At 56.3% G+C, this 15,761-nt stretch overlaps 1 protein-coding gene across 1 annotated transcript in view; it reads left to right on the top strand.

Annotated features, from left to right (window-relative positions):
• The window catches only part of Cacna1h (calcium voltage-gated channel subunit alpha1 H), a 58,815-nt gene that overhangs the window by 32,229 nt on the left and 10,825 nt on the right, over positions 1 to 15,761 (top strand). Inside the window, 15 exon segments of the mRNA XM_036195083.1 lie at positions 3,016 to 3,127; positions 3,208 to 3,341; positions 3,532 to 3,629; positions 5,404 to 5,563; positions 6,821 to 7,136; positions 7,279 to 7,371; positions 8,277 to 9,066; positions 9,337 to 9,776; positions 11,422 to 11,573; positions 12,169 to 12,354; positions 12,769 to 12,886; positions 13,004 to 13,159; positions 13,346 to 13,436; positions 13,736 to 13,944; positions 14,916 to 15,335. Coding sequence (XP_036050976.1) covers positions 3,016 to 3,127; positions 3,208 to 3,341; positions 3,532 to 3,629; positions 5,404 to 5,563; positions 6,821 to 7,136; positions 7,279 to 7,371; positions 8,277 to 9,066; positions 9,337 to 9,776; positions 11,422 to 11,573; positions 12,169 to 12,354; positions 12,769 to 12,886; positions 13,004 to 13,159; positions 13,346 to 13,436; positions 13,736 to 13,944; positions 14,916 to 15,335 — 3,475 coding nt within the window.

Below are 15,761 nucleotides of genomic sequence, written 5' to 3'. Positions count from 1 at the left end.
TCCGGTGAGGGACACCCCACTCCCATGGTGTGCTCCCCTTCCCCAGCCCAGCCCAGCCAGCCCAGCCTGATGCTCACCCTGGATGGGCCCCAGGTGGGACAGCTGTTTCAGCACCACGGACAGCAGCCACCAACCCTGCCTTCTTCCATCCAGTGTCCTCACTCAGGTTCACATAGGGCTGCATTTGGGGGGGCGTTATTTGGGGTGCATTGGAGACCACCCGGCTGTGGACTGAAGACCCTTCTGTGGACTCTGTCATGAGCCTAGTATGGGTTTCCTGTACAGGTGAGGAGAGGGGAACCTTGCTGTGGGGGTAGCCTTGCATTCCATGCTCTCCCAGGGAGGCTATGTCCAAAGCAGACAGTCTGGGGACCCTAGAGAAGGTTTCTTTAGCTAATGTTCTGAAGTCCCATGGAAGGACCTTCCCTTTGCTGGTTGCTGACTGGGATCCTCGCCCCATGGTGTGATGCAGAATGGGAGGGCATTTGCGCCCTTCCAAAGTGCACAGACTCAGAGGTGGCCAGGCAGAAGTTTGGAGTGGTGGCCAACAGGGTAGCTAGGTACTATGTTTTATGGTCTCCAACCACAGGACCCTACCATTCGGGGGGGGAGGATCTCCCCAGACCCCTTGTTCGGCTTCTCTCTTGGCCTGCTTCTTGGACCTTTGCTGCTTCCTAAGCCTCAGAGCTGACTGGGTTCTTGCCTTTTGAGTGAGACCCCCCCAAGGAAGGACCCCATTAGTCCATTTGGCTGGACTCAGACCCTGAACTCAACCAGCACCACCTCCAGTTCACATATCCATTTGGTTTTCTCTAACCCCCATGGAAACTGATTCTCATTTGTAGAAGTCAGTTCAAAGCCTGCAGGAATTTTAATTAAACCCAGAAAATCTATCTGTTGTAATTAAGCCTCTGGAAGTCACCCGGCTCCACGTGATATGACCAGTTGATGCCGCCTGTCCTTAGCTGCCCACAGAGCATGGCCAGGGGGCGGTGTGACACGTGAGGTGTGTCCTTGCTGTTGTAGGGAGCTGAAATATTCTCTGCTTAGGCAGGTCCCAGGTCTGCGCCTGGTACGAACCAGCCCTGGACTCTGGACCTGATCCACTTCCCCACCAGGTTAGGGGTCTTGGTAGGCCCCATGCAAGTTTCCCCTGTCCCACAGAGCCCAGGCCTACCTCTTGTCCAGAAGCAGCAGTCACTCAGGGAGGCCATACCCCAGCCTTGGTGTCAGTCTTGACAGTAGCTGTGTGTGAAGGTAATAGCTAGGGGCCTGGGGTTGCACAGTAGGTGGACTGTAGGCTCTAGAGACAGTCCAGGCAAGCCAGCCTGGAGAATAGTCCATCTTGGTCTTCCTTGGATGAGTGTGGACCAAGCCGGGGAGAAACCAGATGATGGGCAAAGGAGTCAAGAATCAGACTTCAGTCCTGGATTCTGGAGTTGAGTGGGTGGGGAGAGCTAGGGTGAGCTAGAAAGCCTGTCTCCCGCTGACCAGCCTCTTCTGGAAGTGGTCAGAGTGTGGGGCCTAGTCTTGCCAAGGGAGGGACAGTTACCCCCTCCATTGGTGGCAGGCAGGCTCGGAAAGGCATGGCACCTGGTAGACTTGGAATCCTGTCAGGCCTGGGAGCCTGTTAGTCTGGTCTGACCATATGTCCTACTGGTGACCTTTGCTGACCAATGTAATAGGGTTCCTGTCCCCACAGCTTTGTGCTGCTTCCGCTGGCCTGTTCTCTTTAACCCAGAGCGGTACCCACTCACCTTGGAAATTAGTCTACCACTGAGCCACATGAGGATGCCCACTGGAACCACAGGCCAGCCTGGAGTGCCCACCCTATATCCCCCTTGTCTGTCCAGCTGGAGAATAGCATAGCGTGGTGTTGTGAATGAGCTTGGCAGAGCTGGGAATTGCTGGGTGAGGGGTGTGCAGAAGCCACTTGGGGCCACAAGACAAGTACAGAGGGTGAGAACTCTCCAGTCTTGTGGCCTGGGAGCACTGTGTTGCCTGCCAGAGGCAGGCCAGTGCTGCGCTAGCAGGAGGCTGATTTCTGTTTTCCGCACCCCCATTATGACAGAGGCACTTGTTACTGCTGAACCCATTAAGTGTAATTATGACGCTCTCAGCAGGAGCGTGTAATTACATTGGTGGCTTGGCACCACAGAGCACACTGCCTGTGTGGGTGGGCTAGGGGGCCCAGCTCCGTGAGTGTGAGAGGGGTCAGGGTCAGGACTGCAAGAAGAACATTCAGAGAATGCCCTAACCCCTCCCCCCTCCTTGGCTCCCAGGTCGCCCCATGGACAGGGGGGCTAGTACAGCCCTGCCCCTCATAAGGATGTCTCCCAGCCTATTCTGTCTCTGTATCTCTGACAGGTTGTTGCTTTAGCTGGTACTGGTTCTGTGGATTGTGGCCACTGACCTCACAAACGCCAGCCTGTGTCCCCATACTGAGCTGATGGTGCTCCTGTTTGGGCCATAGATACATGCTGGTGGAGCTCTGCGCTTCTGTCTTTGTGGGCACTTCATTGATGAGCAACTCATGCAGACTTATAGGTGCAAGACCTGCTCAAGGTCACCTTCAGGAGATTCAGTCTCCCACCACATGTTCATCAGCTCCTGTCCCAGATGTTACTGTCGGGCCTTTCCGGCATGCCCTGTGTATTTGACCCTTACGAAGGCTGCCAGGCTCCTGTGTGTTTAATGTCCTCATCTGGGCCTCAAATGTGACACCACTGGCTCACTGCAACATTTCCAGAGCCATCTTGGGTCATGAGGCAGGGGGCAAGGGGCAGTGACTACCTTCCTGGGAGACCTTGGGTCATAGGAACCAGCATGGTGCCATGGCGCCACCTGGTGGTCATGTTCTGGTGTTACTGCCTGCACTGTTGACAGGAGGCTGAACCCTGTCTCAGGCTGGGGAGAGGGCCCACTCCGCTGATTGCATACATGTTGGAGGGAGCGCCTGGGAGGAGGCGGAGTGGGGTTGTCTGCTGCACGTGGCCCTTAACGCACAGCCCGCAGGTGGTTCGAGCACATCAGCATGCTGGTCATCATGCTGAACTGCGTGACGCTCGGCATGTTCCGGCCCTGCGAGGATGTTGAGTGCCGCTCAGAACGTTGCAGCATCTTGGAGGTAGGCGTCGAGAACTGTGAGGAGGACCAGGAGGGTACCACATGTGTCCCGCTCCTTCATTGCGACCCCCTTCCCTCCAGGCCTTTGACGACTTCATCTTTGCCTTCTTTGCTGTGGAGATGGTTATCAAGATGGTGGCTTTGGGGCTCTTTGGGCAGAAGTGCTACCTGGGTGACACCTGGAACAGGCTGGACTTCTTCATTGTCATGGCGGGGTATGCAGCCTCTGCTTGGGAATCCTAGGGCTGACCTCGGGGCTGAGACCTGAGAGCAGCCAGGGTTTGACAGGCGGCCTTCCTGGGTGAGATGTGCACGTACTGATGGCCCCCAAGGGGCAGTGGGTGATGGGCTCAGAGTCATGGGCTCCTGGGCTCTTCTCCCCCCTTAGTACCCCTGTTCCCCCAGTATGATGGAGTATTCTCTGGACGGACACAACGTGAGCCTCTCTGCCATCCGCACGGTGCGTGTGCTGCGGCCCCTCCGCGCCATCAATCGGGTCCCTAGTAAGTGTCTCTCCTGTCTTGAGATCAGCCTATATGTCCTGCTGGCCCCACTGCTTACCCAGACACCAGCAGACTTGGCCCTTCTAGGGTAGTACGAGCTGGGATGTGTTGGAGACTCCCAGTCCTTAGCGATGGGAGCTGCTCTGAACCTTGGCCTCCTCATTTGCAAAGCATCTGGGGTGAGGCTGGGGGCTGAGAAGGTTCCCAGCTACACCACTGTGCAATGGTGTCCGAGGCAGGTGGAGCACATGTGAGAGACGGGGCTACAGTGAGGGGTGCTCTGCAGCCCACTTCCCATCCCTCCAATACAAAGGAAAGGAGCTATGCTCTGGGGCAAGGGAGGAACACACTGCATCCTCCCCCTACACATGGAGGGAAAACACACAGGAAGTCACATGGCTGTGCTTGGGACGTGGCCCTGTCCAGATGCCGGCCATCTGCCTGCATTTAGGGATAGTTTAGGTGTTTTCTTAGTAGCTAAATTCAGATGCTCCGTTTGAGGGTGGGAGTTGCAACACCCTTGGAGCTGTGCAGGGTGTGTATATACATGCTTGAACAGGTGTGGTTCCAGGTCTACCTAGGCATACACACCCCCCTTTTCAGCTGCCTAACTGAACTTTTTTACCTCAACACTGACCCTTCCACCTACCTTCCTGGCTGTGACTTCTGGGATCAGAAACGACTCAAATGCTGTGTGACATTGGACACATTACCAAACCTCCCCGAACCCCAGGTTCCCTTTATACCAATGGAGTACAGAATATATTTCTCAAGGACAGCAGAGTGTGAGGTGAAGGGACATGTGTGGTTCTGAGGGCTCTGCCTAGCACCCTGTGTGCTCAGTGTAACTCAGCAGGGCCCACGACTCCTCTACCTAGACGACCTTTGTACTGGAGCAGAGATGAAACCCGGGTCCACTCCCATTCAAAATGCTCAGGTTGAATGTCCAGGTAACTCTGGAGTTCCTTCCTAGACAGGGCTGCCTGTTTCTCACAGCAACCCCAGAACCTTCAGAGCTGTCTGACTATCTACTTTGGCTCAACTCTGACCCCTAGATCACATGATGACCCAGGGTGGTGTAATCATATGACCTAGTTGGTCTCTGCCCCATGAGACACTTTGTTTCCAGTTGAAATGTTAGCCCTGCATCAGCCTGGACACACACACACACCCCAGGACCCAAGGGCCCCCATTCTATGGCCACCCCTCTCAGGATTCCTCAAAACTATGCTTGCATCTCTGACCTAGTTGTCCGACCCTATGCTCTGCCCACAGCCTAGGCTGGCCCTGTGCAGATTTTGAGCTGCATTCTTTTGATGACTGAGGGGGCAGACCCAGGATGAGGCCACTGTTGACCCACTTCCTAGACTTGTTCAAGTTCATACACGGCCCAGGAAAAGGGACTTCAAGATTGCTTTGAGATACAGCATCTGCCCGTGCCTTCCCTGTAACAGGGCCCTGCAGGTCTGCTCTTGCAATGGAAATAGGAAAGCCCCTTTCCCCAGCAAAGGCTCAGAGCCCAGTGTGCTGGGGTCCCCACAGAAGCTACACTGGCTATCTCACTGGTCTTCCCAAGGCCCTGGGGATGCTGCATAATGAGATGGAACAAGGACAGGCTTGCCCTGGCTGTCTGGGGCTGCAACCTGACCCTGGCCTCGGCACACAGATAGCCTTGATATGGATTTGTGAGCGGCGGGCAGGGCTTGAGGGGCAGCACCCCCAGGGCCCTCTGCTGGGGCTTAGCTGTGTTGAGCGCCAGCCCTGCCTCCCTCAGGCATGCGGATCTTGGTCACTCTGCTGCTGGACACCCTGCCCATGCTTGGGAATGTCCTTCTGCTCTGCTTCTTCGTCTTCTTCATCTTCGGCATCGTCGGGGTCCAGCTCTGGGCTGGCCTGCTGCGGAACCGCTGCTTCCTGGACAGCGCCTTTGTCAGGTGTGCAGGCCCCGCCCGTGTTGTGGCTCCACCCACCTAGGCAGCCATGACCCCGAAATGTTACCTCTTGACTCATCCCTTCTGGCCTCTTCCCCCCTTCAGGCCTTCCCCTCTGCAGGCCCCATCCCCAAAGGGATCTTCCTTCCAAGCCTGTTCTCCTGCCCCACCCTGGTATGAGACCACACCACCGAGGTGTTCTGTCCTTGAATACCCATAGAGTGAACCTGGGTCCTAGTTTGTGGTGAGGTCCTAGGGCGCTCAGCCTTCCTCAGGACAGGTCATAGTAGGTGCAAGTACTGTCCCCGGAGACAGGGTCAAGGCGGAGATGAAGATGTAGCTTTGTTAGTTCAGGGGCAGCCTGGGTAGAGGCCACTTCCTCTTTTCTCTGTGAGTGGATGTGAGGGTTTGATACCAGGTGTCTTTAGCCCCGGAGGCTGGCCTGAGGTAGGATGCTGCGCCCATCTGTCTGCCAGTTCCTGGCACAGTCTTCCCGGTGGCTGCTGCCCTCTGTCCATGCTCCCTTGCATCTGCCTGACTCAAGCAAGTGCTTCCTCAGTATAGGTACCCATGTGCCAACATGGCATTTGCTTCGTGGGAATGAGGGTGTGTCCATCCCCTTCACCCTGGGCCCCACTCTACAGCATTAGAGGACAGGTAACCCAAGGCTGATGACCCGCAAGGACTTCCCTGGAAAGCAGCAGTGGTGCTGGGAGACTCTGCTCTTCGCTAGCCCCTGCTTATGAACTGTCTGCCTCTTCCAACACCAGTCAGATACCTGAGCATTGAGCCCCTAGGATGGACACCCCCAGGCCAAGGCCTCAGAGCTTCTGAGATGTCCTTGGAGAGGAATATGGGGGCTGGGAGAGAGGAAGAGAGTGGGTCCTTGAGGAGATTCCAAGGAGCCTGCAGTTGTGGAGACACGCTGCTGCCTGGCCCATGTTGCCAGGCCCACTCAGGAGAAGTCACTGTTGGGAAAGACGTTGTAGACACCCTGGGAAGGAGTGAGGGTGGGTCCAGAGGCCCTGAGATGCTCCAAGCATGGCCTGTGAGCTAGGTACCACATTGTGTACCGGGTACCTCTTTTCTCATCATCTCAAGTCTAGGGCCCAGTTGAGGGGTAGGGGAGGAATTGTGATCTTGATGGGCATGTGGGATTCAGGCTCAGCAGCTCTGAGTGAACTGGATGAGTGGATGCGGGGGAGAGTGGTGCTTGGCCTAGGAACCCCTTAGCCCATGCCTTGACCTTCTGCAACCCAGGAACAACAACCTGACCTTCCTGCGTCCATACTACCAAACAGAGGAGGGTGAGGAGAACCCTTTCATCTGCTCCTCACGCCGCGACAATGGCATGCAGAAGTGCTCGCACATCCCCAGCCGTCGTGAGCTTCGTGTGCAATGCACACTTGGCTGGGAGGCCTATGGGCAGCCACAGGCTGAGGATGGGGGTGCTGGCCGCAATGCCTGTATCAACTGGAACCAGTACTACAACGTGTGCCGCTCGGGGGAATTCAACCCTCACAATGGCGCCATCAACTTCGACAACATAGGCTACGCGTGGATCGCCATCTTTCAGGTACACGCTGGGATAGCCTGGGGATCCCTGGGGGTGTGGGATGGCGACCCCTAAGAAAGGCACCCACACTGGGGTGTGACATGCACTGCTACCCACGGGAGCTGGAGACCGTGGGCCCGTGTCCAGCTGCCTGCCTCCTCAGGTCATCACACTGGAGGGCTGGGTGGACATCATGTACTACGTCATGGACGCCCACTCATTCTACAACTTCATCTACTTCATCCTGCTCATCATCGTGAGTGTGGGCGTGATTGGCTGGTGGGCATCCTGCATTTGATGGGGGGGGGCGGCGGAGGAGGAGCCATACCCTGCCCCTTCCCCCTTGCCACTCATTCTGGACCTCCTAGAGTCCCTGAGGCAGCTGCTGGGACGGGCTTTGGTAGGTGGGCAGGCAGGGACCTTCTCTGCCCAGCCTGCAGTGGAAAGAAGTAGTTAGGATGGAGAAAGGCCCATGCAGCCCCTAGGTCCAAGGTGATGCCCAGAAGCTACATAGCCGTCAGTCCCAGCCCTTCACATTGTGTCTGGCCCTCTAGCACAGCCCCCTGTAGTGAACACGAGTCTCTGGCAGTCTCTCACAGCAGCCATGATCCCTTCTTTGGCCCGTGGCTTCCCGTTAACATTCGCACCACACACAGCACCCCCTAAAGCATCCCGTGTCTCAGATTTAGTCTCCTCTCGTCCCTCAATGTCCTATGGTTCTCAGTTAGGACATTGTTAGTTCATCAGACGTTTCCAGATGCCTGGATGCACAGGCGCTGCCTTCGGGGACCCAGCAGGGAAGGGATGTCATACAGTTGTATTCTCAGACAGCCCATATGGCAGGACATACAGGAGAGCCAATGATGGCCTGTGCCGGGGGAACGGGCCGTAGGGGCCGGCTGGGAAGTTCCCACAGGACAGTGTGGCCACAGAGGAGAGTATGTTGAGGACAAACCTGAGAGCAGGAAGTCCTGCGTGCAGGACCCCAAAGGAGGTCCCCATCCCATTATCACACAGTTGCAGAATACCTGTGTATGTATGCCACCTGTTGAATACCTGGAATAGTCTTGCTTAGAGCATTGTGGCTAGGCCCCAGTGCCCAGAGCAGTCCTGGCTGGCCTTGGTACGGAGCTCCTGGTGGTCACACACACCCTGCCACAGGTGGGCTCCTTCTTCATGATCAACCTGTGCCTGGTGGTGATCGCCACGCAGTTCTCGGAGACAAAGCAGAGGGAGAACCAGCTGATGCGTGAACAGCGGGCCCGCTATCTGTCCAACGACAGCACTCTGGCCAGCTTCTCCGAGCCTGGCAGCTGCTATGAGGAGCTCCTCAAGTATGTGGGCCACATCTTCCGCAAGGTTAAGCGCCGTAGCCTGCGCCTGTATGCCCGCTGGCAGAGCCGCTGGCGCAAGAAGGTGGACCCCAGCAGCACCCTGCATGGCCAAGGTCCCGGGCGGCGGCCGCGACGGCCCGGCAGACGCACAGCTTCTGTGCACCACCTGGTCTACCATCACCACCACCACCACCATCACCATTACCACTTCAGCCACAGTGGCCCACGCAGGCCCAGCCCAGAGCCAGGTGCTGGCGACACCAGGTTGGTCCGCGCCTGTGTGCCCCCCTCGCCACCATCCCCAGGCCATGGGCCGCCCGACTCTGAGTCTGTGCACAGTATCTACCATGCTGACTGCCATGTGGAGGGGCCACAGGAAAGAGCCCGGGTGGCACACTCCACAGCCACTGCTGCCAGTCTCAAGCTAGCCTCGGGTTTGGGCACCATGAACTATCCCACCATCCTGCCTTCGGGAACAGTCACCAGCAAAGGTGGCACCAGCCAACGGCCCAAGGGCCTACGGGGTGCTGGAACTGCAGGGGCGGCAGCACACAGTCCTCTGAGCCTGGGCAGCCCCAGCCCCTACGAGAAGATCCAGCATGTGGTTGGGGAGCAAGGTGAGGACCCAGCCCCCAATGCACAGGAAAGTGGGGAGGAGGTACCCAGGTGAGGCAAGTCCTTGGTCCCAAGTGTTCTGGGTCCACATCTCCTTGCTCCTGCCTGGTCCCAAGGAGGAGCTGTGAGGTCATCCTCAGACTGCCCTTTTCTCTACAAAGAAACTAAAATGGGGCTTGTATAGGAGGGGAAATGGAGATCAAAATCTTGGGGTAGCAGGGCCCTGGGTTCTGCTGCAATAACCTAACCACACCTATGTCTTACCCTCCCAGGACTAGGCCGAGCCTCTAGCCACCTGTCTGGCCTGAGTGTGCCTTGCCCCCTGCCCAGCCCCCAGGCGGGCACTCTGACCTGTGAGCTGAAGAGCTGCCCATATTGTGCCAGCGCCCTGGAGGACCCCGAGTTTGATTTCAGTGGCTCGGAGAGCGGAGACTCGGATGCCCATGGAGTCTATGAGTTTACCCAGGATGTACGACATGGAGATTGCCGGGATCCTGTGCAACAGCCCAGTGAAGTGGACACACCAGGTCGTGGCAGTGAGAGGCGGCGGCCACCACGGCGGACAACCTCAGAGCCAGGAGGACTAGGCCGCCTCTGGGCTTCCTTCAGTGGCAAGCTGCGTCGCATCGTAGACAGCAAGTACTTCAACAGGGGCATTATGGCAGCCATCCTTGTCAACACTCTGAGCATGGGCGTTGAGTATCATGAGCAGGTGGGCCCCCTCCCCTGGGGCAAAACAGGGCTGGGGTTGCAAGATATTAAGTGCCAGTGTTAGGAGCAGAAAGCAGGGCCTCTTGTCTTATTAGAGTTCTTCACCTTTTCCTAGGGTTTCTGAGGATTGGCACCAGAGCTGGGGAGCTCCCTGACCTGGGACTTTTATTCAGTCAGCAGTCATGGGTCCTCTGACTGGGGTTCTGATGAGTGGAGAGCATGCCGTTTTGACTGTAGTTCAGCAGCTCCCGGCTGTGGGAGGAATAAATAGGTGGATTGAGATCAGGGACTACCCCCGAGAGGGAGGGGGTACCGCAAGGGCCTCCACCCAGTTGCCTCATCCCAAGGAGTAAGCTCTCCCCAAGACTCCCTTGAGAGGGGCTCCCAAAACTTCCTCAGCTTCCTGGCCATGTCTTCGGGACCTAAGAGACTAGAAGGGATCAGCAGCATGGGCTGGTCCTTTGAGGAGGGTCAGAGGTACCTGGGACTCCTCCGTGCCTAGATGCTGCAGGCCCTCTTCCTTCCTCAGCCTCAGGGACAGCCACACTGGGGAAACAATGCAAGGATGAGCAAGACAGACACTCCTGGGGGCCGGGAAGCTCCCGGAGCTCAACCCACTTATAGCGAAAGGAATGAAGTTTTCAGTTCCTTTTTCTTATCTTGGAGTGAGTAGAGGAAATCTACCTACTGTGGCATTAGGCAGGCCTGGGCAAGTGGTGCTAGGGTGAGGCTAAATCAGCTCCATCTTGAAGAACCCCCGTGCAGTGCATACATACATATGTGCAAACAATGCATGTATCCGGCTCACTTATGCACATGTACACAAGTGTGCTTAAATGCATACTACACGTGCATGATTCTGTGTGCATTAAAATTATTCATATACATGTACATTGCCCCTGCTCAAGGCTCACCTATGTGCATAGAGGCTAGTGCACATGCATTTGCACTGTATACACAAGATTCACCTATGAACATGGAAATTGGTTCAGCTGTGGTGGGGGCAGGTGCATACCTCACACGAGTATGAGGATTTGGGCAAGTTTCTACATATCAGGTGTCCAGTACAATACATTCATGTTTGTGCTCAAGTTGTGCTAGAATATACACACACAAACCTATCCAGCATGCGGGGGTACGTGCATAGGCACACATGCAGGTCACAATGGTACAACTATAGGCAGACATGCACACACATACTCCTACACAGACAGGAGTGTCAGCACACTCATGGGAAGAGACCTGCTGGGCCGTCTACAAAGGAAGAGGAGGGTGAGGCTGTGGATACCAACGCTGCTGTTTTGTGCCTCCATAGCCCATCCTGGGCCCCAGCACAGTCTCAGAACTATCCTGTGTGTGCAGGGCCTGCCGAGGAAGGGGCGTCTTGGGAGGCTTGGCAGCACTGTGTCCAGCTGCCATTATTGGGAGGTCAGGGTGGGGAACCTGATAAATTGGCTGTCTGTCTAGAGGAGACATTCTTGGATCTTAGTTTCCTTTCCTGGGTAGAAGGCAGTTCTTCCTAAGAGGCTGGGTAGCTGTTGGTCCCTTTCATTCTTGATGCAGTGAATTTGCTTTGCCTTCTGGGTTCTGTGCCCCCAAAAGGGCAGGAACCATGATGGGTCCTGACCACCTCTCCTGACCCACAGCCTGATGAGCTGACCAATGCACTGGAGATAAGCAACATCGTGTTTACCAGCATGTTCGCGCTGGAGATGCTGCTGAAGTTGCTGGCCTGTGGGCCTCTGGGCTACATCCGGAACCCCTACAACATCTTTGATGGCATTGTTGTTGTCATCAGGTAAGACCTATATCCCCACCCAGGGCAGAGGAGCCTCAGTCCATGGGCACTGTGGAGAACACAGCCTGCCGTGACTGGAAGGCTGATGATGGAATTCATAGTGGGCGAGGTGACAGACATGAGGACCCTGGTCACTCACATGATAGATCATCAGGTCTAATCCCCACCTTGGAGACTTGTCCATGCTGTACAGTTGGTCAGCCATGTCTGTAGTGGGGGCCAGCTTATGGGCAGATTAATACTGGTCCTGGGGTGGGAAGCAGCATTTGCAAAAGCAAAATAAGCACAGAATGATGCAATGCTTGAGATTGGGCCCATAGCCCTTTGGAGGAGGATCTTGTGCCTGGAAGGAATGAGTTGAACATATGCATGAGCCAGGCGTGAAAGGCCAGGGTAGAAGACCCTGTCAGCAGATTCCCTGACAGCTGGAAGCCAGAGCTTCCCTGAGGCTCAGGAGCCACAGCAGATGGGGCTACCCTAGTTCCCAGGGAACCACGATGCAGCTGGACCTGCCCCCAGCTATGGGGTTAAACAGAGGCTATGGTTGCTCCCAGACTGGCCATCCTGACCATCATACTGTGATCCTGACCCATAGCGTCTGGGAGATTGTGGGGCAGGCGGACGGTGGTTTGTCCGTACTCCGCACTTTCCGGCTGCTGCGGGTGCTGAAGCTGGTACGTTTCCTGCCGGCCCTGCGGCGGCAGCTGGTGGTGCTCATGAGGACCATGGATAATGTGGCCACCTTCTGCATGTTACTCATGCTCTTCATCTTCATCTTCAGGTGGGTGGGGCCCAAGCTCCTCCCTCAGGCAGAGTTAGGACATGAGACATGGTGGGGAGTGGGGCTCTGCTCTGTGGGGTCCCCAGATGGAAGAGATAAATTAGGCCCTGGGGATGGTGTCAGGCTTCTAGTGGGGTTTGCTTAGTGCCTTCTGTGTGCCAGTCTTGCCACTTGGGGAGGGTGTGGGAGAGTGAGCACCCCACAGCTACTGAGCCCGGATGTCCTTGCCACTGTCCAAAGGCATTATGGTGGCCTTTTGCCCACCCCTGTAATGGTTAAAGCCTTCCCAGCTGTAGAAAAATTGTTGAGCCCCAGGGTTGGCCCTTACTGCGAAGGTAGAGTGCGGTGAGTCTGGTAGCTAACTCAGGCAGAGGGGGAACTGGGCCCCTCCCACTCAGAGCCCATCCTCCTCAGCATCCTGGGAATGCACCTATTTGGCTGTAAGTTCAGCCTGAAGACAGACTCTGGAGACACCGTCCCTGACAGGAAGAACTTTGACTCTCTGCTGTGGGCCATCGTCACTGTGTTCCAGGTACAATGCCCCCTCCCCCAAGGGCCTGTGGAGAGTCCTGGCTCTATCCCCAGGGAGGTGCAAGGGTCTCCTTGTGGGACCAGAGCTGCTTTCAGCCCTGCAAACATGTCCCTCCAGATCCTGACGCAGGAAGACTGGAACGTGGTCCTCTACAATGGCATGGCTTCTACCTCCTCCTGGGCCGCCCTGTACTTTGTGGCCCTGATGACCTTTGGGAACTATGTGCTCTTCAATCTGCTGGTAGCCATCCTGGTGGAAGGCTTCCAGGCAGAGGTAAGGGGTTGATAGGATACAGTCTGGGCATGGAGGCAGTCTTGCCTCAGCCGACCCTCCACATGTTCGCCCTGCAACCTCTAGGCCCCATACATCCGCCTTGTACTCCCAAGCATATGACTTTGGCTGGGTCCAGAGGACCCTGCTGTGGGAACTTCACATTTACCTTGTATTGTATGGCTTCAGGGTGACGCCACCAGATCTGACACGGATGAGGACAAGACATCTACCCACTTAGAGGAAGATTTTGATAAGCTCAGGGATCTTCAAAGCACAGGTATGTGCCTAGGTGGTGTAAACCAGTGATTCTCAACCTGTGGGTCGTGACCCCGGGGAGGGTGTCACACACCAGATGTCCTGCAATCAGATACTTATATTATGATTCATAAGAGTAGCAAAATTACAGTTATGAAATAGCAACGAAAGTAATTTTATGGTGGGGGTCACCACAACATGAGGAGTTGTATTAAAGGGTCACAGCAGTCCACTGGTATAGACTGAGGCAGAGTTCCAGCAGGTAGGTTCCTACTGCTGGGACCTCCAGAGGCTCAGACAGCCCCTTCAATTCACCCCTAGAGATGAAGATGTACTCACTGGCTGTGACCCCTAACGGGCACCTAGAGGGCCGGGGCAGCCTGCCTCCTCCTCTGATCACGCACACAGCGGCTACGCCTATGCCGACTCCCAAGAGCTCCCCACACCTGGATGTGGCCCATGTTCTCCTGGACTCACCACACAGCAGCAGTGGCCCTGTGGACCCCCAGCTGGGGGACCAGAAGTCTCTGGTAGGGACCAACCCTAGCCCCTGAGATAAGGGAGGGTCCCCATGACACCCCAGCCCTGTCTGAGATTGAGAGTCGGGGCCATTCTGTTCCTGGAAGCCAGGATGGTTATTCCCAGGAGACAAGTCTGGAGAAGTGAGAGAGGAGTGAATGTGTGTATGTTGATCGCTCCTGGTTACAGCTGTGTAGAATTACATAGAAGGTAAAAGCTGACCAAGCACAGGGCACACAGAGAAGCAAGGGAACTGACGGGGACATTTAAAAGTAACCTGGGACACTGACAAGCAGGCCAGGCTGAGGGTCCATGGGTTGTGGAGGACACTGGCAGCTCACTTCTGTTGCACCCAGAGTGCCTGGTGATAGGTTCCCGTGGCTTCTGAGACCTTGAGAAGGGTCAGGCAGGGGTGTGCAGAGGCAGCAGCTAGACCATAGGGAGGAGCTTAGGAGCAGATCTGAGGGCAGTAATCAGGGGAGAGGAGGAACGTGAGACAGTTGTGTCAGGTGGAGAAATCAAAGAATCCCCGGCCTGAGTCACTTAGCACAGACTGTCACAGTCAGTTGCCAAGGGGCCCTGAGAGACAGAGACAGGCCAGAGGAGAGTAAGGCTCAGCTCCTGTGAGACCCTGGAGGTGAGGATGAGTCTGGAGACTTCTTGAGTGGTGTGGAAAGCTAGAGGAGACCTGGGCTATGGGCCTCTGCAAATCCAGAGCCTGGTCAGAGTCACACTTTGCCAGCCCTGGCTGATCCCGGGCTTTTGTGCTAACCATGTCCAGCTGAGTCAGGTATTACCTGAAAACAGAACATTGGTAGTGCCCTGGCAGAGTACTTGCTAGCCATGCATGCTAGGTTTCGTAGATGCCCATGATGGCAGTTGACAGGAATATCTTGGGAAAGTTCCTCCTATCCCAGAAACTGGGGTACATGGTGAGCCTCAGGCCTGTGCCAGTCTGCTCACTCCCTGCCAACCCCCCCAGGCCAGCCTCCGCAGCTCCCCTTGTGCCCCTTGGGGTCCCAACAGCGCCGGGAGCAGCCGACGCTCCAGCTGGAACAGCCTGGGCCGTGCACCCAGCCTCAAACGCCGTAGCCAGTGTGGGGAACGTGAGTCTCTGCTCTCTGGTGAGGGAAAGGGCAGTACAGATGATGAGGCTGAGGATGGCAGGCCAGGCACAGGAGGCCACCCAGGAGCCTCGCCCGGGCCCCGGGCCACCCCGCTGCGGCGTGCCGAGTCGTTGGATCCCTGCAGCGCACTGGACCTGTGCCCCCCACGGCCTGCCGCCCTCCTACCCAAGTTCCATGACTGCAACGGGCAGATGGTAGCCCTGCCCAGCGAGTTCTTCCTGCGAATCGACAGCCACAAGGAAGATGCCGCCGAGTTTGACGATGACATAGAGGATGTGAGTGGGTGAAGTAGGGTGGGGCATGGACTGTACTCAGAGCCGTTTCCATCCTTCTCTGGGAGTGACTAAAGGCAGAGTGCTCCCTAGGCCCATAGTTACTCAACTCCCGTCTCAGTGTTGTTCTCAGTAGAAAGGAAAGGGAGCAGGCGAGCCAGGGCAGGTGTCCAGTTTGTCTGACCCAGGTTAGGAGCTACCTGCCATTGGGGGCCAGGCCCCTCAGGGTCAGAACCTGCCTGTGGTTGAAGAAGAGGTGGTCACTACAAAAAGCAGCTCATGTTGGCTGAGGATAGTTCTTCAGGAGCCAGTCAACTCTCCCATTCCCCTGGCCTCCCAGCAGGGCTACCCTCCCATTGCCCAGGTGGGGAGGGTGAAGAGGAGGGGGCAGGGAGTGGCAAGAAAGACTGTCCTCGGGTGGGAGGGTCA

This window comes from Onychomys torridus, chromosome 8, assembly GCF_903995425.1.
Source record: "Onychomys torridus chromosome 8, mOncTor1.1, whole genome shotgun sequence".
NCBI lineage: Eukaryota > Metazoa > Chordata > Mammalia > Rodentia > Cricetidae > Onychomys > Onychomys torridus.
This window is presented reverse-complemented; position numbering and strand designations above follow the sequence as displayed.